General features: G+C 49.0%; 2 protein-coding genes and 1 long non-coding RNA gene across 26 annotated transcripts in view; 1 reads left to right on the top strand and 2 right to left on the bottom strand.

Annotated features, from left to right (window-relative positions):
- MAPT (microtubule associated protein tau) overlaps window positions 1-9,887 on the top strand; it is an 88,758-nt gene extending 78,871 nt beyond the window's left edge. For 12 of the 14 annotated variants that reach the window (XM_043503474.1, XM_043503472.1, XM_043503469.1 and 9 more), the window contains one exon: window positions 2,458-9,887. In XM_043503474.1, the coding sequence (XP_043359409.1) occupies window positions 2,458-2,673 (216 nt within the window). In that variant the 3' untranslated portion in view covers window positions 2,674-9,887. Of the gene's footprint in view, window positions 1-1,223; window positions 1,360-2,457 lie in introns of all 14 variants that reach the window. The other 2 variants (XM_043503475.1, XM_043503463.1) reach the window with 2 other exon arrangements.
- Window positions 463-2,570, bottom strand: LOC122457661. Its single transcript, XR_006277314.1, has 2 exons — window positions 2,436-2,570; window positions 463-1,217 (listed from the first exon to the last, which is right to left on the bottom strand). It is a non-coding gene; the product is annotated as an uncharacterized LOC122457661 (long non-coding RNA).
- A 2,141-nt stretch (window positions 9,888-12,028) lies between the features above and the next one.
- KANSL1 (KAT8 regulatory NSL complex subunit 1) overlaps window positions 12,029-22,400 on the bottom strand; it is a 184,084-nt gene continuing 173,712 nt past the window's right edge. For all 11 annotated transcript variants that reach the window (XM_038385927.2, XM_038385923.2, XM_043503460.1 and 8 more), the window contains 4 exons: window positions 18,163-18,220; window positions 17,389-17,501; window positions 15,315-15,549; window positions 12,029-14,292 (listed from right to left, as the gene is read on the bottom strand). In XM_038385927.2, coding sequence (XP_038241855.1) covers window positions 14,050-14,292; window positions 15,315-15,549; window positions 17,389-17,501; window positions 18,163-18,220 — 649 coding nt within the window. In that variant the 3' untranslated portion in view covers window positions 12,029-14,049. The remainder of the gene's footprint in view (window positions 14,293-15,314; window positions 15,550-17,388; window positions 17,502-18,162; window positions 18,221-22,400) is intronic.

Genomic DNA, 22,400 nt, shown 5'->3' with positions numbered 1-22,400 from the left:
CCTGAATTAGTTGAGCTGAGCTCGGAGACTCAATGCTGCAGGAATTTATTTTCTTTGTTTGAAGAGTTAGATGTACCCCCAAAAGACCAAAGAGGGTAACATGCTGTACAGGCCTGGCGTAGCCTAGAGAGTCCCTGTCATGTCCAGTGGCCATTCTCACCCTTTAACACAGAGCTGCTGTCTGACAAATCTCAATATGCAATGTGCCCTCTTAATCCAGGGAGGAGCTGCTTGAGCTAGGCTTGAGCGAGACCTGTATCTTTTTAGGCTGAATCTCCGTTCAAGGGACAGCTGCAGTTGGTTCCATTTTAGACAAATTAGGCATGGCCCTGGCCAACTGCCAATATGGGCCTTGGCTGGAGCAGTTTGGGAGCCCACTGCTTCATGTGATGATTTCTCGCCTTAGTGGCTGTTAGGCTAGGAGAGGGTGGGAACGTCAACTGTGTTTTAATATGTACTTGGCCAACAGAGGTGGGAAAACAGATATTTGGAAAATGCATATGCTTCTGTCCCAGAGGTCCTCCCCACAGGATAGACTTGCCGAAGTTATGGGGTGACACATATCCAGACAGCGTACATACTCGCCTAAATAATCTACATTTGTTGGGTGAGCGTGGATGTGTCTACACTGGATGTGTACACGGCATGATTGCAGCACGGGGAGGAATACCCAAATGCTAGCTCAACTCCTGGGTACGTCCTCACCTTGTGGGCCCATGCGGTCACATCTTCGCTTTTACCTTTAGCTGAGCTAGCTAGAATCCAGCTAGCCTGGTGGGCGAGCAATCACTTCTCTGGTAGCAGAGTAGACCTCCCCTTAGAGACTGCAGGATGTTTTAGGACCACAGGATGGGTTTGGGATGCTGATTCTTACAGCTATGTTCAGGTGCGGCAAAACTTTTCAGCGCAGACCAGGCCTCAGTGCTGCTGTTACAGCTGTGGCTCTGATTGCATTTCTCCCTATGAATCTGCTTTGGATCGTGTCTCTGGGCATCTCCTTTCTCATAGCAAATGGGATTTCCTTTTCCCACCTAGCTCCAAACCTGGCCCTGTCGTCCTCTTTCTCTCTCTATGGGCTCAGTGAAATTTCCCCCTCTCCTTCGATGCGTTTTGCAGATCTGTTCCTTTCCTCGCCCCCCTTCCCATTTCTTTGATGTAGGTTTTAATTCAGTTAATTTTGTTGCTGACGCCCTTTTGCGCCCCACTGATTTCTCCACCTGTAGAGAGAGAAGGGCAAGGACGATGAGCGCGGTGCACAAAATGGTGTCCCCCAAAGTGCAGGGCCTCAGTCATTGCTCGCTGAGCCCCCCATCCCCGAGGAGAGCCCGCTCCCAGACTTGCAGCCAGATGATGATGCCAGTAAGTAGCCACTCATCAGCTTCAATAGCTTAGAGCTTGTGCATCCACAAGAGAGGGGGGTTTGGCTATTGTGCAAGCCTTGGGCGTGGTGCAGGAGCCCTTATGTAAAGGCTCAGTATCGGCACACTCAGCCGGATCATGTGTGAGGGATGGTGACGGTAATGTAATAACCAGCGAAAGTAACTGAACACTGCAGGGGAAGTTCTTTTTACAGCTTCCTAGAAGATGAGGGTTGGAAGGGACCTCTGGAGGTCATCTAGTCCAACCCCCTGCTCAAAGCAGGATCAATCCCTAATTTTTGCCCCAGATCCCTAAATGACCCCCTCAAGGATTTGAACTCACAACGCTGGGTTTAGCAGGCCAATACTCAAACCACTGAACTATCCCTCCCCCCGGTCCACCCGCCAAACTGCAGCCAATGTGCCATAGGGCTGACGGGCAGCACTCTGTGATGTTCTGATCCTTCCTCCCCCTTTGAGTTTTGCCTATTTGCCTTAACCTGCAGCAGCCCCCGCTGCTAGCCCCAAGACAAAGCTCCCAAAGGGGCACTTGGGGACAGGCGGGGCCCCCCCCCCAAGCTCACTTTGCTGTCAGCTGAAGGCAGTGAATGAGAGCAGGTCTACAGTGATGAAAAGTCAAAAGCATTAGCCCCTCTACTGCCGATCAGTTGACTCTAGTCCCCTCCTCAGCGTTGGGCATAGGGGACTCTGCTCCTTGTCCTGCTAGGCCGGGGTTTGAGAAAGTCACTGCTGCATTGAAGTGAGGCCATAGCATGCTTACTGAGGCCCAGGTTCTGCCCTGGTTTTCCTGCAGGCACCTCCCTTTGCCTCTGGCAGCCCATCTGCCTGAGGCCCTTGGTCTGTTACTGGCAAATGCTTCCTCCAGGCTTCACCCTGCTCCCTGTCCCAGGGCTGAAAATGGAACAGAAGGTGTGCTCGGTCCTCCAGTCACCCGCTGCACCCCCTGGGATGGCCGGTGGGGACGGAGCATTAACTCCCCATTCACCGTTTTTAAAAGCCAACCAGAGCCTCTCTCGTGGGCTCGACTGAACTGCCCCCCCCCATGTCAGGGCTCACCCTGTGCCTCTTCTTTGTGCAGATCGAGTCTCACAAGCTGACCTTCCGCGAGAATGCCAAAGCCAAGACTGACCATGGAGCCGAAATCGTCTACAAGTCCCCCACCGTCTCCGGAGATGCCTCCCCCCGTCGCCTTAGCAACGTCTCCTCCACCGGCAGTATCAACATGGTGGACTCCCCCCAGCTGGCCACGCTAGCTGACGAAGTGTCTGCTTCCCTGGCCAAGCAGGGCTTGTGATCACCTGTCCGTGGGCGGAGAGAAGAGAAGAGAAATCAATCTGGCCTTCTTCCTCTGTTCCTTTTACCACTACTGCCCCCTCCCCCTGCCCCCCAAATGGGTAATGATTTAACCTACTTTTACTGTCCATTCAGCTCTGGCTCCAGGACTTCAAAATCAGTAACAGCATTAGGTATACACCCTCGCCTTCCCCAGGCAATCTTAGCCCAGTATAAAGGAACCTGATCACACCCACACAAAGGGAGTTTGGTTTCTGGAGAGATTGGTGCTGCTTAAATTTAAGTTCAAGGTACAAGCCTGTTTCCCCCAGCACCATTTCAGCCAGACTGATCCCCAACCTCACAAGATACAGTGAGCCCGGCACCTCCCCGCCTCTATCGTCATCCCTGGTTGCTTTTTGCTCCCCACGCCACTGGTTTGCTTAAAACATGTTTCATTGTCCCAGCAATTTCCTGGGGGCAACCGCCCACTGCTGGGGAGCATGAGGCATGGCACTCACTATGGAAATGGAGTCATGACAGTGGAAATCTCATGTTTGCAGTGTTGTTGTAGCAGTGTCGGTCCCAGGATATGAGAGACCAAGATGGGTGAGCTTTTACTGGACCAGCTCTGGTTGGTGAGAGATGCAAGCTTTCGAGTTACACAGAGCTCTTCCCTCCGGTCTGGGAAAGGTACTTGGTGTTACAGCTGAGTAACTGCGAGCACCTTTCCCGGACCTGAGGAAGAGCTCGGTGTAGCTGGAAAATGTGTCTCCCACTGCCAGAAGCTGGTCTAGTAAAAGCTATTACCTCACCTACTTGCCTCTCTGATGAAAATCTCAGACTAGTTAATACAGACAGTATGGGAGGCCACCCACCTTCCCCAGAGACTTCTTGAGGAGGGATGTGACAGAAACACATTTTTTCTCCCCTGGAATTTGGCCCCAAAGCTACTTGGATTCCCGGTCACAGGCTGGGGCCCAGGCTCAGATTGTCTCTCCTCTAATTAAAGGGCACCAGCCTTATTCCTTATACCCAGCAAAACTGACTTTCAAGTCCTGGGAGCCCACAGCTTCCCTACACGTGGTGCGAATGGCGTACCCTGAAGGGTGTAGTACTAGGAGCCACGGCAAACTCACTGTTCTCAGAGCTGGTTCCTTTGTCTAGGCAAGGATCTCGCCTGCTCTGTGGTTTCACTAACGTGTGGTTTTAGGGCTCCTTCTTTTAACTCCTATTAATGACAACAACTGGTGACTCTTCTCCCAGGCTGTTCCTCTTACAAAAGGATTTCAGCCTTCAACCCGGGCCTCTAGGGGCAAGGCCTGCTCCCACCACTACTCTTCTCCTGGGCTGAGGGTTCTTACCCTACTTAATTTTATGGCCATGGGCATCTCTCCAATTCACTGCCCTCTTCCTCCTGTCCCACTCCCACTCCTGCCAGCTTGTGTCCTGTGCACTGTGTGGTCTGGAGTGCAGGCAGCCCCGGAGCACGGTCCGTCTGCAAGGCAACAACATGCTGTAAACACTGGGTGAGTGGGTTGGGGGACCTGTTGCAAGAAAGAGCAGAGTGCTGGTGCCATGCTGACCCATCTGAATTCCTAAGGAATATTGTGAGGACAGGGGGGATGGCTGGAATTTTTCCCTTGCTCCATACCTGTAGGCTTTCTGTTGCTCCCATGGTATGAGGCTACAGCCATGCTTGTCTGTGTCTGTCTGACTGATTGATGTGGGCTTGAATTCTGTGAGGCCGGCCGCACAGATTTCTCAACTTGTGTGTCAGTTTCTGAGAAGCTGCCCTAGTTGGGAGGCCGTTGCAGAGTGAAATTTCTCTTGCCCTGAGCTGAATTAATAGAGGACTTTCATGTTCTGGGCTATCTTCCAGTAGAAAAGGGAGACTCTTGAGTTAGACACATCTGGGACAGTTAATAGCTGCGGGATTTGAATTCTCCATTTTGTTAGCATAACAATTACTAGACTGAAGGCACGTTTCTTTGGTCAGAGCAGTGGATAGAGGGTGACAAAGCTGCGGACAGATGGAAATAGCATCACTATTTCACCTTGCAATTTTGGAAGAAAATCTTTGTCCAGGAGATGAGATGTGTCTGAAGATAGAATTTGGGTTTCCTTCTTCTTAAACCCAACTGCTTGCCCATAAATCCCTCCCGCCCTCCCTTACACCCCCAGGTGGCCCCTGCCTCTTTTAAGCTCCAAAAGCTGGCTCCTTGCGGTGGTAATGATGACACTAGGGATTATCACTTCATTTAGCAAAGGGATGCTCTTGACGTGTATCCCTCCTGCCCTAGTTTTGTCGGAGTGGTGCATTTATGCTGGAGCTGTTGAGTAGATGAGACTAGGATTTTTTCTTTGGCATACCCTAGTGTTGTATAGTGGGATTTGTCTGTATATGCTTGGAAATCACCAGGGTGGTGATTGTTCTATAAAAAGCATGTGTTGTAAAATTCAGTAGGTAGGTTTAGAACTGCCCCGTGCGCTCAGTACTGAGCTAGAATTCAGCCAAAGCGACTCTGTTTGTTGAATCAGAAAAGAGTGAGAGCACATCTGGCTAAGGCCAGAGACAAATGCAGTCAGCACTGACCCGGTAGCAGCTCCTGATGGGAAATGTATTTCCAGAAGCTGGAGGGTTCTGGCCCTATGAGTTGTGTATGTTTTCTTGGAATTTAGCCTGCAAAGGACAGAGAAGACTGTGGAAGTTCATCGCGAAGATGATTGCACTGCTTAGCTGGTGAATTTGTCCTGCTAGATAATTGGAGGTGGCCACTGAGCCCAACCTTTCAAATCCTGTGCAGGACTGGGCTGTATGTGTCCTCTGAGACTTTTTCCAGTCTTCATTAGATGCCCCAGGTGCTGAGTCTGCCCTTGGCTTCATAGCCACTGCCCAGGAAAACCTTTCCCAAAGCCAAGTGCTGTCGTTGGCACTTGAGGGGGTCTGTGGTGGCGATGGGAGTTCTGCAGGCCTGGTGATCACTTTTCTCTGGATCACATTTGAACCCTTGAGTGATATAGATCCCAGCAGCATTTTAATGGACTTTAAAAAGGAGGCAGAGCGGATCCCCTCTTGTTACACCCACTGAGCACTTGGTATTTTGTTGCTCAGCCTCCTAGTGATCTCTCACGTAAGCACTTCCAGTCCCTGATACCCCTGTACTGCCCTCCTTTGCAGATGGGGAAAAGGAGGCAGGCTTGGAGGAGCAATTTTCCCAAAGCGTCAGTCATTGAGCTAGGATTAGAATTTGGGGAGCCCAGGGCTCAAACCAGTAAAGACTTTGATTTCACAGGAGCACCATTTCCTCCGTTACCCAGTGACCCGCTGGTGGGAGAAACAGAGGGCACCTCTGTTCCGTGTTCTGAAGCCCCCGCTGCTAGTTCCCACCCTGTGTAATGTCTGGCTTGAGGCTGGGAGTAAGACTCACTTCTGTGCCAGTGCCTGTGGGGGCTGTGATCAAAGACCATTAAAGCTGACTCCCCGGGGCGGCCCATTGGCCGCGTAAGGCAGAAGACACTTTAACGTTTGGAAGTGGCGCGAGAGTCACATTAACAACCCATGCTTCTCTGGGGTCTTTGTGAGCTTACCAGACCCCTCATGCCCCCCCCCCCCGGTGCTCTTTGGGAGGTCAGAGGCCAGGGCGTGAAACGCTCACTGCTAAACATGGGGGTGGGGTGTCTGTGATACAGTAACTCCTCACTTAACCTTGTAGTTATGTTCCTGAAAAATGCGACTTAAAGCGAAATGATGTTAAGCGAATCCAATTTTCCCATAAGAATTAATGTAAAGAGGAGGACAAAAGACTGTGTGTGCGTGTGTGTGTGTGTACACCCAGTATATGTTTTAAACAAACAATTTAATACTGTACCTTATGATGATGGTTGTGAAGCTTGGTTGAGGTGGTGGAGTCAGAGGTGGGATATTTCCCAGGGAATGCCTTACTGCTAAATGATGATCTAGCACTTGGCTAAGCCCTCAAGGGTTAACTCATTAATGGAGCCTCCTACTCTACAAAGCAGCAGGAATGGAGGGAGGAGAAAGATGCACGGTGTGCGTGTGAGAGAGAGAGAGAGAGATGCACATTGCTCCTTTAAGTGCCTGACTCACTCTTAAGTACACTGCCTTGTTAAGTTAATCAGCAAGCTGAGACCTTAGCGGCTGCTGCCAGGAAACTCCCTCTTTCATGAGCCCTGTAATGTGTCCCCCCTGCTCTATGGAGATGGGGTAAGCGGGGTGCAGGAGCAGGGGGCCACCAGCTGAACTGCTGGCAAGTGATAGCCCAGGGCTGCTATACAGGGAACTTACGGGAGTGGGGAGCTGAGGGCCCACCCTGGTTCCAAGCCCCCACCAGCTGGCTCCAACAGGCTGCTCTTCCTGCAAGCAGTGGCCAAAGCAGGCAGCTGCACAACTTTAAATGAGCACGTTCCCCAATCGAGCAGCACCCTAACGACATGAACGAGGGCGACTTTAAGTGAGGAGGTGCTGTACCATGTCCAGGCACCTAGTGCAGGGGCTGTGTGTTGAGAGGGCCACCCCCACACACCTGGCAGGATGGGGCTGCCTGAAGGCGAGCTCAGGATTAAATGGCGTGCCAGGAACTAGCGCTTTAGTTGCGGGGGGGGCCCATCTTCCCTAGAGAGAGGCTGATTTTGGAATTGTAAGTGGAAAAGAAAACGGCTGGGCTTCTTGGGGCTTTGAAGTGTAAACCATGGAAAAGTATGTGAACTGTTCCAGGCCCTGCCACCACTTACAGGAAAGCTGCCCTTCAAAATAAAAATAGCGGAGCTGTGGGGGGAGCCCTGAAGTCAAGAGGTGCTTTGGGTTTGCACCGTTTTAGCCCTTTGTTTACACAACCCTGAGTGCAAATTAAGGTTAAAACAAGAAAATATTCCTCTCACCCTGCTTTAGTTGATATGGCAACCTATTCGAGGTCAGTGGCCTTGGCTGATGCTTGCCATCCCTTCCCCTGCAGTCCCGCCTGGCAACCTGCGGCACCTTTCCATACTGCTACACCAGAGAGGCTTAGAGCTGTGGGGAAGTGTTTCTGAACTAGCTTTCCTTCCCCAACTGCCTGTCTCAAGGGTGGGGCCACCTGTGGTGGAGGCGAAGCTAATTCTGAGGATGAGATGTCATAAAAAGTCAGTATTAGGGAAATTGGCTGGGGATACACGTGCCCAGTTCCCCCATTGACAGAGCCTTGGTGTACCCAGCAAGGTACCTGTGGTGGGCCACCGCCGTGGCAGGACTTCAACCAGCCTGACCCTTTCAGCTATTTTACTGTGTAGACCTGCATCAAGCAGCCCTTTGCCAATGTGAGTCAGCCCACCATGAACTGCAAGGTGCAAGTCCACCTTCTGGCTTTGCTAGGGGGTAACATTTGCAATAGGATGCTCTTCTTTTAGAGGCACAGGGCTATTGCTTCCTAGCTTGTATTCCAGTAGTGGTGCTTGTTTGCCTGGTTTGTTGCAACCTTATCTCCTGTATGATGAGCAGAGACAGCCCTGAGTTTAGCATCTAACAAACAGAGATCATACTGCCCTCTACTAGCATCACTCTAACCAGAGGTTAAAGCAAGATTTGGCCCAGCGTGAATGGAGCAGCCTGCTGCTCTTGTACCAAAACATCTGAGAAAGCAGGCATCTGAGCCCTGGTGCAGCTGTTGGCTCTGGTGTATGGACTAACCCGCCCCCTCCCCCCCCAAAGGAAATGAGCTACTCCTAAGGCTGCTCGGCGTCAGGTACCAGGATGGGTAAACTGCATTCCAGCTGGCTGGGTAAAGGATGGCGCCACACTGTTTTTGACTGAGCTGAATTTCACTTGTAGATGTTTAAGCTGTGAATCAGTTCAACTGGTGTGGGAGGTAGCACAAATTCGAGCCTGGAGTTTCTAACCCCTGTGCAATGATATGATTTCTCTAGGGTGCCAGCACAGCCAGGTGCCTCTGTTGCTCATTCTGATCCGTCCTTCAGGAACCAAGAGGAGTCTGGGAAAGGTTGCCTGAAGGACTGGCTCAGCTTTGAACTTGGAAAGGGAGATGCTAGCTGGGGTGTTAAGGGCAAGCAAGTCAACCTGGCCGACACTTATCCCCACATTCTCTATTTGCACTCAGTGGAGCCGCAGCATTGGTTGCCTAATGCCAGCCGAATGCTCGCCTGCATTCAGTCAATATTTCCACTTAATCACAGAGTCCATTTATCTTTGGGATGATAGGAACCCTAGGGTATTTCTGTCCTATGTAAATGAGCAACTGGGAGAACCAGTGAACAAATCAGTTCACCCATTTTAACCATCTTCTGCTTCAGACTGGGCACCAGCAGTGCTGTTAAAACTCTCCTTAGGCTATACCGTACTCAGTGAAAGTTGGTTAAGTCATGGCTTGCTGCCAGCCCCTGCCACTTCCCAACACAGTTGCAGCCTGGCCTGGGCAGAGGTGCTTGGCGTTGACAACTTTTGGCACAGTCAGCACCCAGTTACTTTATAATGTAGATAGCTGGAGTTCAGGACTGGGGGGTTTTAGTTTTATTAACCCTTAGAACCCCAGCCTGAATGTCAGTTGTTGGAAGCTTACAGAGATCTGCAGCCTCAACCCCCTTCCCCAGTGTTTCAACTTGCTACAGTCAGTCCTCGAATCTGCAGTCATTGCTGTGTCTAAAGCTTCTCTCCCTGCCCTTTGCAGCCTCCTGCTCTGCTGTCAGCACTCTTTATCCTCTCCCAATGGGTCCCAGCCGTTCATTGCAGCACCCAGACACTTATCTTCCAACAAAGTAGCTAGTCCCAGTTCCCACCTTAAACCTCTATTCTCCAAGAGCCCAAGCCTGACCTCCCAGCCCATAGAACATGATCATTTTATAGACACCACCTACCTAGGCCTTGGCTTAAGGCCCGAGATTTACTGCTAAGGGATGGTACATGGATGTTCTGTTCCTTTGGTACAACATGCATCTTGGTCTAAAAAGGGTTAAAACTGGTACTTGGGAACAGTATTTCTGAACTCCAAAAAATGTTCCCTACAGGCATTTGAAGTGGCGAAAGGACAATTCTGGTATTTGCAATCCTGTGATTCCCTTTTTAATTGGGGGGGGGGGGGAAATAGGAGGGCTTAATCTCTGTATGATCATCCTAGCTTAGCTTCCTGTTTGTGACTGTCCCTAGTGTAGTGTGTGTTTTAACAACTGGTTTACACGGATCGTTGCTGTAAAAGTGAATTTGGAAATAAAGTCATTACTACAACAGAGTGCTGCCTTGGGCCCCTGCTTGTTTGGGAGGGGATGGAAAGGCTGGGTCTGTTCACCCCTGTGGGAACACTGCTGGTACTCTGGACAGCTACTACATACCCCTTGGGCAGAACTGCAGTAGAATCAAACATTCCCTCTGAACAGGGCTGTGCAGAACCTACTGTGCGAAATCTTCCACCACCCCATATAGTGGACATTGCAGCAAGTACTTAAGTATTGTTCACATGCACCTACCCCAAGATAAGCCTCAAACTGTAGGCCATATTAATCCAGTGCTGCCTAGGTAAAAAGCAAGCACTTGCCAATGACGCATGTTCGGTCTCTTGAGAACAAGGCTTCATTTAACCTTTCAGGGCTCGAAGCACAGCAAGGGTTTTAGGATGGGAGAGAGCAAAAAAGGAGAGGCCAGGTCCTGTGAGATTTCCAGCCACTCCAGGCTTGAGGTCTCATGGGATTTGGAGTCCTGGGCTCACAGACACGTTGCCACCTTCCCTTAGCTAGGCTGCTGTGGTCTGTGCTAGTCACAGTTTCAGGGTTTGGAAGGAAATCCCCCCCCCCCCCATATCATGGGACTGCCCACAGGAGGTTGGGGTTTTTTTTTTTTTTTTAAAAGCCTTCCTCAGACAGAAACCTGGGGTTGGATTCTGGGCAAGCTGCCAACCAGAATTCTTCCCCTCCCAGGTCAGTTTGGGCCTGCAAGAATTCTTGAGTGGTGTCAACTTTCTACACTAGGCACTTGCCAAAACTCGCTGATTCAGGCTCCAGATCTGTATCAGGCATGCCAAGGGCATCTTGTTACAAGATGGGGGCATACATGAACCAGGTCCTGGGGAACCACCCCAGCCCCACAAAGGGCTGATTGGGGCTCAAGGTGTCCTCTAATCTCATCTCCTCCCCCCTCACCCTCATAGGTGTGGGACTACTCTTGGGTGAGTGGAGGTGCCCAGCAACCCTCCCCCTCATCATTGGCTCTTGCTGTGGGAGCCCCCCAAGAATTGTGCAGGGCTTGTTAAAATAAAACCCATCCTCCTTCTGCCCCAGGAGCACCATCAGCAGGGTAAAAAGTTTCCTTTTTTGAAAGGGTCTGTGGCTACATAGGACTTGAGGCTCTAGTCACTCACAGGCATAGCAGAATGCTCCCCTTGTCTGTTGCTCACAGTGCTCATGCCCTCTCCAGCCCAGTCAAGGTTTGGCCTCCAACGCCTGGGTTGAGATGTTTATTTAAAATCAGCACTAGTCATAACAAAGGACAGATCATGCCATATTTCAGAGTAGCAGCCATGTTAGTCTGTATTTGCAAAAAGAAAAGGAGGACTTGTGGCACCTTAGAGACTAAAATTTATTAGAGCATAAGCTTCCGTGAGCTACAGCTCACTTCATCGGATGCATTCAGATCATGCCATGTATGCCTCAGTCAGGTAAGGCTTAGCTTGAACACACCTGCTGGAGAGCATGGGGAAGAACCAAGCAGCCAAGGAGATTTTACTGGGGAGAGAAAGAGGAACCCATGGCCTCAACCAGCTTCTGGACCTGGCTCGAGAGAACATCGTAACAGCAATGTGACCACTGCCAGTAAATGGGCCCCTCCTAAGGGAAAATTCTTCCACTAAGGACATAGACATGGGGTGCGACAGGGTTGATCCAAAAGTGGGAATCACTTGGAAACAAATGTTTAAAAGGTGAACTGCAGAAGGAAACAGTCCCCTATCCTGATTGCTCCCCTACCATAACAGCTGCGATCCCTCCCCATGCATTTGCTGCATGTTATTTTACCTTAGAAATAAGGGCCTCCAACCAAGCTGGATGTCCCTGCCCCGGTGCAGGATTGGAGAGGAGAGTGACACCATCATTATGAAACCTGAGCTACTACAGTAGCTGCCTTTAGTTATTTCTGTGGGGTAGAGGTGAAAGGCAGCAATGTTACTGTGCAGTGAAGTCACCTGGGCACCCGCCAGTGCAGAAAGGGAAGGTGAGACTTCCTCACACACTTCTGTAAGTAAACAGAGAACTTCAGAGCATCAGCAGGACAGCTAGAGCAAGGGCCTGGGGTCAGGAACCCTAAATTCTATTCCTGGTAGTCATGCTGCTGAACCCATGCCACCTGGCATGGCACAAAAGGGGCTTGGCATCGCACACTACATTTTTTAATTTTTTTTTAATCTTTTCTTTTTTTTTTTATAAGCACATTTGTGCTTTGCAAACAGAATCAGGACATTAACAAAGATCAGCTTCTCAGAAGAAAAGCGTTTCTATAGAACAAGGACATTACACAGCTCAAAGCAGGAAAAAAAAAATATTTACAAAATACAAGGTGGTTTTTTTGTGGTTTTTTATAATGCTAAAAGGGTTATTCAGAATTTTCAACCTTATAAATAGAAAAAGCACTTATGCAAAGGGATATGGTAGCATTGGTTTTTTTTGTTTTTTTGTTTTTTTTTTTTAAAGAAACGATGACAAATCCTTTAAACTAGAACAGAACCAAAAAACACTAGATAATGTTGAAAATTGTGAAAAAACCCCAACCATTAAGCAGTTTAGCTACTATTTCTTTACGATTACAAAATGGAAAAAAAAATTATGTCCTTTGTATTTTTTTTCCTTTTTTGGTGATGTGATTATACATAAGACAGGCACAACGCTAACAACAGGACAGGGACCAATAGCCACACCGTTAGGGTCAGAAAACATTACAGATGGGAACGGTGTGTGGGATCCAGGAGTCTCTAGAGGAGGAGGGGGCAGCGGTGGTGCCATTTTAAAGTAAAATACCTGTCAAACTTTATGATCATCAGACCAAAAAGTCCTCAAAAATGAAACTGACTAAACATTTGTTTTCAAAATTTGTGTGGACGTGGAGTTAAGCAGTGGTGAAAAACAAGTCCTGATCTTTTCCTAAGCAAGCAGCCAAGGCTCTACTGAGCTGGACTTCTAAGAAAAAGCAAGTGTCGTGTGCCGCTCGGACTTTTTTTTTTTTTTTTTTAATAGATCAAACCAATTTAAGCGAAAAAACATTAGCAGCCTACGCACTGCAGCCTACAGACTTCACATGGTGAATTGCTGAGTCCTACTCCTGCCAACTGAACACTCCTGGCATCTGCAGATCATCACGCTTTTAAGCGGTAACAGTAACAACAGAAGTGACATTCTGATGGCCAGCTGCTAACCTCGCCTGAAATTTTCTAACTGTGGTGGGTAAAAAACCACGAAGGCAAATTAAAGTGTCGGTATCAGAATCACATTTCCTGTAACAAAGCATGTACTGGTGCCAGCAGCAAGTCAGATCCCAGCAAAAGGAGTCCTTAAGGGTGCTGGATAAACTCTGCTCCTGCTGAAGCACCAAAACATGCTGGGTTGGACTCCACTTCTCTGCCCCTCACCCAGTATAAAAACCACAGGATGTGAACTGAACAAGACTGCTTCCCAAATCCCACTCTCCCACATGGAGCTGTGCATGAAGCAGCTAATGAGGGGACCAGCTTTCCCCAAGTGACAGGAAGGCTTGTCCTCCATGAAGCAAACAGCTGCTCTAAAAGCATGAGTGGAGAAAGGAAGAAATGAAGGGCAATGCAGTGCAATGCAGCCTGAGGGAATCATGGAGAGAATACCTGGAACTACAACCTAGGGAACAAAATGACAGGGAGTGTGTGTGTGCAGAGACTGCAGATCTTGGCTCTGCATGTGGGGAGAGACAGCTAGTGTGGGAGGTTGCATTCCAAAGACATCACTTTTCACCACTAATTTCACTCCACTAAAACTTTTCGGGGAGGAGGCAGCAGGCAGCAGAGAGTAATATACCCTTTCGCTTGAGAAAAAAATCCCCAAAGTCTGCTAGTCAGCTAAATCCTGTGCTCTAGAATCATACACCTAAGGGGGAGGGGCGGAAGGGTGTCTGGCAGGCTGCTCTCCTCCCCAGGCTTCACTCTGCTGGGAGGAAGCTGGGGTGCTCTTATTGTGTGACAAGGAAACATGGAAAAAAAAAACAAAACAAAAAAAACCCCAAAAAAAAACAAACAAAAAAACAGTTTCTAAACTCCTTAAATTCACTAAAAACTGTGAAAATTCCCGGCAGGATGTTTGAATATCAAACGCAGATTTCGGAAGCTTTAATGCCAAGAGTTAGTTCTGTGTGTTGGTTTTGTTCGTTCCTTCCTGTCCGTCTCTATCTGTGTGCTGGCCGCTGAACTGCTGTTGCGGCTGCTGAGGACGCCACTGCTGGGTTCCGGCTCTTGGGGCTGGGGAGGGCGGGCAGGGTGAGGGCGCTGTCCATCTCCCGGGATGACTTGCTGCCTGATGTGCGCCGGGTGCAGCGCGACAACCGGTCCTGGGGATCAGATTGGTCCTCGCACTCTGTCTTGGGGTTGTAGGAGAGCGGGAAGTAGCGTCGCTCCCACGGCTGCACAGCCTGAAGGGGAATGAGAAGTAGAGCTGTTCACGGAGCACATACAGACACATGCTCAGAGACTCTGTTTGGGTAAAATGTGGTGTAAGATATTCCCCTCCCCCCGCCCCCCCCAGGCATCTTTCGGTTTCCCATTCACCCTTGACATATGGCAGCCCTGGTCAATGGTCCCTTTAAAGGTGCTTCACATATTGTGCAGGTTCAGCCATTAGCATGGGGAGGTTCCCCAAGGGACCAGGGCAAAAGTCAACTCCCCCCCCATGCTGGCACAGACAGACCACAGCAGAGCCAGCACCCAGCTGTCAGAGGCCCCCTTGTGACCAATGAAGCACCTGTATGCCTGTTTTTCTAGCAGGCTCAAGCAATCCACAACCAGCCAGGACCACAACTAGATTAATTCCCCACACATACCATGAAAAAAAAGAGTGACCTTTTATTGATGCAAATGGGAAGTATCATTGGATATTAGCCCCCCTTAAACATTAAATGGGCCACATGGACCAAGGAAGGTCTCAATTCAGACCTCCCAACAAGAATTCCCTTCTCCTGGCTGTTCAGCTTGCTGGAGAGAAGAATCACAATGTAGGTGTTAGAAAAAAACAAACACCCATCAAAGGTCAATAAGATGAATGGACACTTTCCCTCACTTCCTGCAGAAAGCCTCATTAGGGTTTATTTTGTCGTGTAAAGGCTAGCATTGTGATGATTTGCTCCTATGTTACTATTGTAACATGACAGGGTTCTTAGGGCACACGGAGGATGAGTGCCCAAAGGAAAAACTGCCAGACAGGTCGGATCTTACCTGCCAAAGCTGAATGAGAATGGATTTTTCCATTCAGTTCAGCAAATTTCCCATACACAGATTCTCAGCAATTCACCACAGTAAATATATTCCACAGTGAAAAACAAACCAGAAGTTTGAATTTCACATTTAGCCTCAAAAATAACACAACTTCTCAGTAATGTGTATGCATCTGGACCCTTCCACCAGCCAGAGGGGACAAGAAGTCAAAACAGTCACCCACCTGTTCGTCAAGGCCAGCCTCGGGTGTGGAACAACGGGTGTCCTCACTGGACAAGAGCCGCATGGAGTCACGGGAAACAGGCGTGAGAGGGGCAGAATGCAGTTCAGGGCTGACGGGACTGCGTGGTGAGAATTCAGAATGGGAGTGGCAGTTGCCTACATCGGGTGATGGTGGCTGGGGAGTGGAGGGGTTCCCCAGCTGAGGGGTTGTCCGACCGTCTGCTGATCTGTAAGACCTGGAATTTAAAAAAAAAAAAAAAAAAACAACCAAAAAACGTATTTAAGTTCCCATTTTACATTTCACTACTGCAGTCTGAAAGTCTGCTGTCATTCTGCAAAAACCTCATTCATTGCCAGCTCACCCCCTATAACACTGTTACCACACAATCTATGTCACTACATACACGGCAATCATCAAGATGTGCACATACCAATGAAGAGTCACTGTTTGGACTTAGTACTGCAACTATCTGGTCTGACCCCTCCATCCAACGATCATTGTTTCGCTGCATCATGTCAAACTCCAAATAATCTCTTCGGGACAATTGTGTGTTTTTTGGGTTTTTTTGGGGGGAGGGGCTGTTTCTGTGGCACACATGCCAACTACACTTCTGAGTGCTGTACAATTATAGTAGTAATTATAAGCCACTCCACAGAGTCGGACACTTAGGTAAGTTTTCCCAAGTATTCTCCTGACAACATCTGTACACTAAGTAACAAAGACATTTGTTCAAATAGCTAAATAGTGACCAAAATATAATTAAGCTTGACATTCTTTGGGGGAGGATAGGCGCCAAAACCTAAACTTTGGAAAGGGAACATAAAAAAGACTTAAAAGTCAAAATTGAGGGATTTAAAACTCTTCATTAAGGCATGCATACATCTAAACAAAAAGGGAATCAGGAAGCAAGTAAACCAGTGTTTGGCTAAACGGCAAGGTTCAAAAGGGCTGTCTGAGCTAAACATGTCCTTCAGAATATTGAAATCCAACCCTAGTAAAAAAGGAGCATAAGCTATAGCAGGAAGAAAATCAGAAGGGCTAAGATAGAATTTGAAGAACAAAAAGCCAAACACAAAAACAGCCAAGAAATTCTTCAAGTATATCAGAGCCAGGAAGACCATGAGATCATCAATAGGAGGTCTGTTTGAACAATTAAGGATGAGAACAACATTACAAAGAAGCTAGACAATTTATTTGCATCGCTCTTCACAACAGAGAATGCTGGGATATTATCTACCCCAGACTTACTCTTCTGGTAGTAAAGATGCAGTACTCCGAGATGGAGGTATCAGAAAAAGAGGTACTGGAACAAACTGATAAACTAGACAGAATTAGTCATCAAATCCAGAGGGTACACTTAAGTGTTCTGAAGTTACTTAAGAAGGAAGTGGCTTAGCAGGGGAATGAATGTCATACCCACTGCCTTTTAAAACGTACTGGCTTATGTCTGGAGAATTACAGACCATTAAACCTTATTTTTGTATCTGGTAAATAGGTTGAAATGATGGTTAAAATAGAATTATTAACCACCTAGATGATCATAACATAACAGGATCTAACTACCATGGTTTCTGCAAAAAATTCCACGATTTCCTCATACATTTCTGACATCAGATGGGGACAGACAATTTGTATGAGGACATCTCTTTGAGAAAACTCAGCCCCGAAGTTGAAGGCATAATTTTACTCACCATCACCACCACAAATGGTCTTCCCCAAATGATAGCTTACCAGTTCCATGATCTGTGTCTCTCTGCAGAGACACCATTCCGTCCCACAAGTCCAACAACACTCTGCCCCACTGTACAAAGGACCATCTTAGATTCTCCAGTACTACTGCCTTTCAGGATATGAAACTCTGTAGATCAGTCTTTTGCACCCTACTCCCAGATACGACCCTCTCTGTAGAAAGATGGCACAACTTCAAGAGAAGTTGGAGGGAAGGACAGCCTTCCCACACAAGGGCTCATATGGCAGAATTGAGGAGCAGTAGTCGGCACCCACTGAACATATGTTACAGTGGTGTCGGAGTGCTGGGACACCACAGCTGCAGAGCGCACACTACTAGGCTTACCTGCTGCCTCGCCGCTGAGGGGGCAGACTGGTGCTCCAGAGCCACCTTGCCCGCTCCATCTCTTCACACTTGGCATGGAGAGCAGCAAAGGCTGAATCAGACAGGTCCTCAATCTGGAAAGGGATGTCATGTTAGTGTTAGTTTTACACTAAGGTCTTGCCTACACAACCAAGTTATACTGGCATAAGCCAAGGTGTGAATTTAAACTGATCTACCTGGAGGACTGTAAGAGGATTTTTTTCGGTTTAGCTTATGTTGCTTAGGAAGGGACATGAGCTAAACTGAATTCCAGAATTAAGAGAGCGTTCACATAGGGGCTCATACTGGTATAGCTACACTGGTTTAACTAATATTGATAGAATTATACCAATGAAAGTGGTAAAGCTTTTCTGTGTAGACAAGACTTCAGGTCTCCCTAAAAGGCTAAGAGCCTGCTACCCTGAGGCACCTCATGAAAGAAGCCAGACTCCTGGCTGCAACTGATACACATGCAACAAAATAAACTAGCTTCTTCTACCTCAGCACCCTCTTCCTTCCCCACTTTTTGCTGAAAAAGGAGGATGAACTGATCAAACACTTCCTACTGGTCTCTTACTGCCTAACCAAGATGCAATCCTCCATAAACACAAAAAGGAGACCCCAACACCTCTCTTCTGAGGTTCTTGTTGATCCTTCAGCATCTGCTTTCCAGGCACTTCACTCTCTCTTGTGCAGCACATCCTACTTGAAAGAAAGCTCCCAAATTAGTTACAGATATAAAGCAACCATCATTACCTCCTCATTATCTTCATCAGGGTTCACTTTCAGAGCACTGATATCCACTTCACGCCAGCTGCAATACACCATTGAAATCAAGGTCAATCACTGCCGTAGTAAAGCATGTAACACATCCATGTAGTCTTGGGGGGACCAGAGAGGAGAGGAGTGGTAAACACACCTCGTACATGTGTTAATTTTGTCCCCTTAGTGAGTGGTGGCCTACAGAAAGGATAAAAACCTACTACTATTAGTGACAAAGTCCAATTCAAGCAGTTATATTCTGTCACCTAAGCTCCCCCTACAGTTTCAAATGCATATGAAATTTTCCACTTCCGGTACTACACTGCTCCATGACGAGTAAATATCATTCCATGCAAGTGACAACCAGTTTCTGAACATGCTCAGTAAGCACCAGAGGTACAACCATGGGTAAAGCAATGAAGGAGACAGGATCCCCTCCCCCAACTTTGCTCCTCCCAGATGTTGTCCTTCCAACTCTGCCCTCCCTGTGGGTTTTTGGGGGGGATGGGGGGAGAGGGCAATAGAATAAAATAAAGTAAGGTGGCTTTTTCTAGCCCTTCTCTTAAGACATGCCCCCCTGCTGCCGTTCCTCTCCACTAAACGCTCCTCTGGACCAAACCATTCCATCTCCCCAGCCCAACTCCTGTCAGTGCTACAGCTGACAGAGCTGGCAGCAGGAGAAGGAAGTATTGTAGTTTAGATTCTGCAGAGCTTCCCCACACCGAGCCAGCACTGGGAAGACTAGGGAATACCAGGGGTGAAAAGAGACTGCCTTTGACACACCGATATAATATTTTTAAAAAGCCAAATGATCTCTCCTGCGGTGCTGACATAACACATTCTAAACTAATTTACTGTTCACCATTTTTGCTGTTTGTTCACCTTCTGCACTTCACTCAGCATGGATTGTTGAACAGTCTCAATTTCACTTTTGTTTCTAATCACTTTTCAGTTGTCACACACTATTGCACAGTGCTGCATGTTTAGGTTACAAATACTGCAAGAGAACACTTCACTTGTTTAAAAATGGTTTACACTGGAATTTTTAGAATTTGATAACGTTTCTATTGGTTGTGCGTTCCATAAAGGTTTTATTTTACAAAACGTAATATTGGGTAATGACGAGACAGCATCCTTTTAAAATCAGAAAAAAAAACAGGAGTACTTGTGGCACCTTAGACACTAACAAATTTATTTGAGCACAAGCTTTCGTGGGCTATAGCCCACTTCATCGGCCGCATGCAGTGGAAAATACAGGACCATTTTATATACGCAGAGAACAAGAAACAATGGGTGTTACCATGCACACTATAACTACAGTGATCAGTTAAGGTGAGCTATTACCAGCGGGAGAGAAAAAAAAACCTTTTGTAGTGATAATCAAGATGGGCCATTTCCAGCAGTTGACAAGAACGTGTGAGGAACGGGGGGGGGGGGGAACAAACATGGGGAAATAGTTTTACTTTGTGTAATGACACATCCACTCCGAGTCTTCATTCAAGCCTAATTTAATGGTGTCCAGTTTGCAAATTAATTCCAATTGCTGCTGAACTGCAACCATAAATGCGACCTTCCAGGAAAGAAGAAGGAAAGAGCAGGAAGCTATATGCTCGGGGGGGGGGGGGTCGTCCAGTGAGCTGTGACAGCAGAAGATTCAGATCCCACAGGGGGACGGGGTCTCTGACATGTGGGTAGAGGTGCTCGAGGCCCTTGAGGAATCTGGCTGTCACTTCCTAAGCGAAAACCAACCTGCCCTCAAGCGAGCGGCAGATGGAAGGCCGAGATAGTGGCCAAGTGGACCTTAATAGATGAAAGGGACAGGCCTTGGAGCTTGAGATGCAGAAAGTAGTCCAGGATCAACTGCAGCAAGGCTCACTCAGGCCGAATGCCTTTTATCCAAGGTCCCATATGCGAACTGCTTCCATGTGGCCAGGTAGGTTGCTCTGGTGTGGGGCTTTCTGCTGTCCAACAGGACCTGCTGGACACTTGCTGAGCACTCCTGCTCTTGTGCATTTAACAATGCAGAAGCCAAGCTGGCAGGTGCAGCACCACCAGGTTCGGATACAGAAGACTGCCCTGGTTTTGGGAGAACAGGTCTGGCCACAGCGGTAGCTGTAATAGAACAGCCACCGAGATGTCCAGCAGCATGCTGAACCAGAGCTGGCGCGGCTAAGTTGGCACTATGAGGATCACCTTCACCCTGCCCTGCTTGACCTTCATCAGGACTCTGTGGATCAATGGCACTGTGGAGAAGGCATACAACAGAGCCCCTGACCACGGGAGCAGAAGTGTCCAACGGGGAGCCTCTGTCAGTCCCCCAAATGGAGCAGAAAACAAGGCATTTCCTGTTCTGCCTGGATGTGAACAGGTCCACCCGGGTAGTCTCTCATCTCTGGAAGATGACACTGACCACCTCCGGATGGAGGGACCACTTGTGGCGAGACAAGAAGGTCCTGCTGAGGCAATCTGCCAAAGCGCTCGACCCCAGGGAGGTGTGCAGTTACGAGATGGATGTCATGATGTACAGAAAGTCCCAGAGCCTGAGGGCTTCTTGGCAAAGGGCAGACTGTCTGGCTCCGCCTTGCTTGTTGATATATAACATTGCCGCTGTATTGCCCATCAGGACCTGGACCACCGTTTCAGACTCCTCCGCCAACATTTCAATCTTCAAGTTTAAATTGGCAGCCACTCTTAAGGAGGGCCTGGTGCTCTTTGAAGTCGTCGGGGGGGGAGATGTCTGCCCATTTGGGAGGGGCCCGCCACCACTTTGTTTGGAAACAACAACTGCACAGGAAAGGGAGGGGCAGCTTCCCCTTCCCTCTCTAGGGTCAGCTCCTTCCGTGTCGGAGCCTGCTGTGCTGGCCTCGGGTCAGACTCGGCACCGTGTTCCAACTCTGGTGCTGGTGGCGGTTTTTCCAAAGTGGTCAGGGAGGAATGGTGGGAGCACCGGACCGGCATGACAGGCACGCCCCATGGGTTCCAGTATAGCAATTGAGCAGGCCACTATCCCGCTGCCATCCCGCCGCTGTAGACACCGTGCTGGCCTTGCGGGTTGGTGATGATTCACCCTTCCTTGCGAGGGGCTGAACTCCTGCTCCAACTTGGACCACTGCCCCTCTGGTGACCAGAGAGGAGCCATGGAGGCCTCTAGTCTGCCAACTGATCCTTGTTGGCAACCGGTAAGAAGAGGGTGAGGATCAGCGTGTGCCCGACGAACGGTTCTGGGGAAGTGGAGACGGGTGCTGCGACTGGGCATGATCCTGCACCAGTGGGGATCAATGCCTGGGAGATTGTTTAGACAATGGTGACCTACGCCCTGGTGATGTCTGGTGGGAGGCCTGCCAGTAATGAGGGTACAGGGACTGATGCCTTGACTCCAGTGTCCCATGCCTCATAGGGGGAGAGCACGTGATCAGGGATCTGGGCCTTCTGACCGAAGACAGAGGTTGTGGTGCCGGGGTCCTAGGCCGTGGTGATGGGAATCTATGCCTGCGGTCCAGGGACCAAGGCTGCTCCACTGTCCTATGGGGCGGTCCCATGACCGGCTTGCCCTTGGACATTAAGGTCTTAGCTGAGTCTCGTGCCTGGCAAGGCATCTGCAGTATTGCTACTTGTTCTTTGGCTCCCGGGGCTGCCTCGGGCAACGAGGGCCCTGGGAGAAGCCGGGGTCCCCTGCCACTCCTGGGAGTTGGAGGCAGATCCCGGGCTGGGCTAGGAGGTCTGATCACAGCGATCCCCCGTGAAGCTCTGGGGTGGGCTCGTGGCCCGACAGTCCTTTGCTCGAAGCCCCCTTCCCCTCTGGTGCCAGGTGGGGGAGCCCAGTGTCGGTGGTGAGCTCTGCACTCATGCTGAGGCGCTAGAAGTAGTGTCTGGGCGGAAGGGCCCTGCGCAGGACAAAGTGCAGCCTCCACGAGGAGGGCCCTCAAATGGATCTCTGGGTGAAAGTTCTTACAGATCCTACACTTGTCTTTTCTATGGGACTCCCCCACGCACTGAAAACAGCCATCATGGGGGTCACAAACAGGCATTGGCCTGTTGCACGAGGGGTATGGCTTGAAGCATGTCCGGAGCAGGGACTAAACTACCAAATGAACTTAACGCTTAACTTACGGCTAATAAGTATCTACAAATGATATACAAAGAGAGTAAACAATGGGTTGTAAAGAACTGCTTATGCTCTGACCAACCAGGTGCGGTAAAAAGGAACTGAGAGGGCATAAGGCCGAGTGCCT

This window comes from Dermochelys coriacea, chromosome 27, assembly GCF_009764565.3.
Source record: "Dermochelys coriacea isolate rDerCor1 chromosome 27, rDerCor1.pri.v4, whole genome shotgun sequence".
Taxonomy (NCBI): domain Eukaryota; kingdom Metazoa; phylum Chordata; order Testudines; family Dermochelyidae; genus Dermochelys; species Dermochelys coriacea.
Note: the sequence above shows the minus strand (reverse complement) of the source record. Positions and strands in the feature narration are given on the sequence as shown.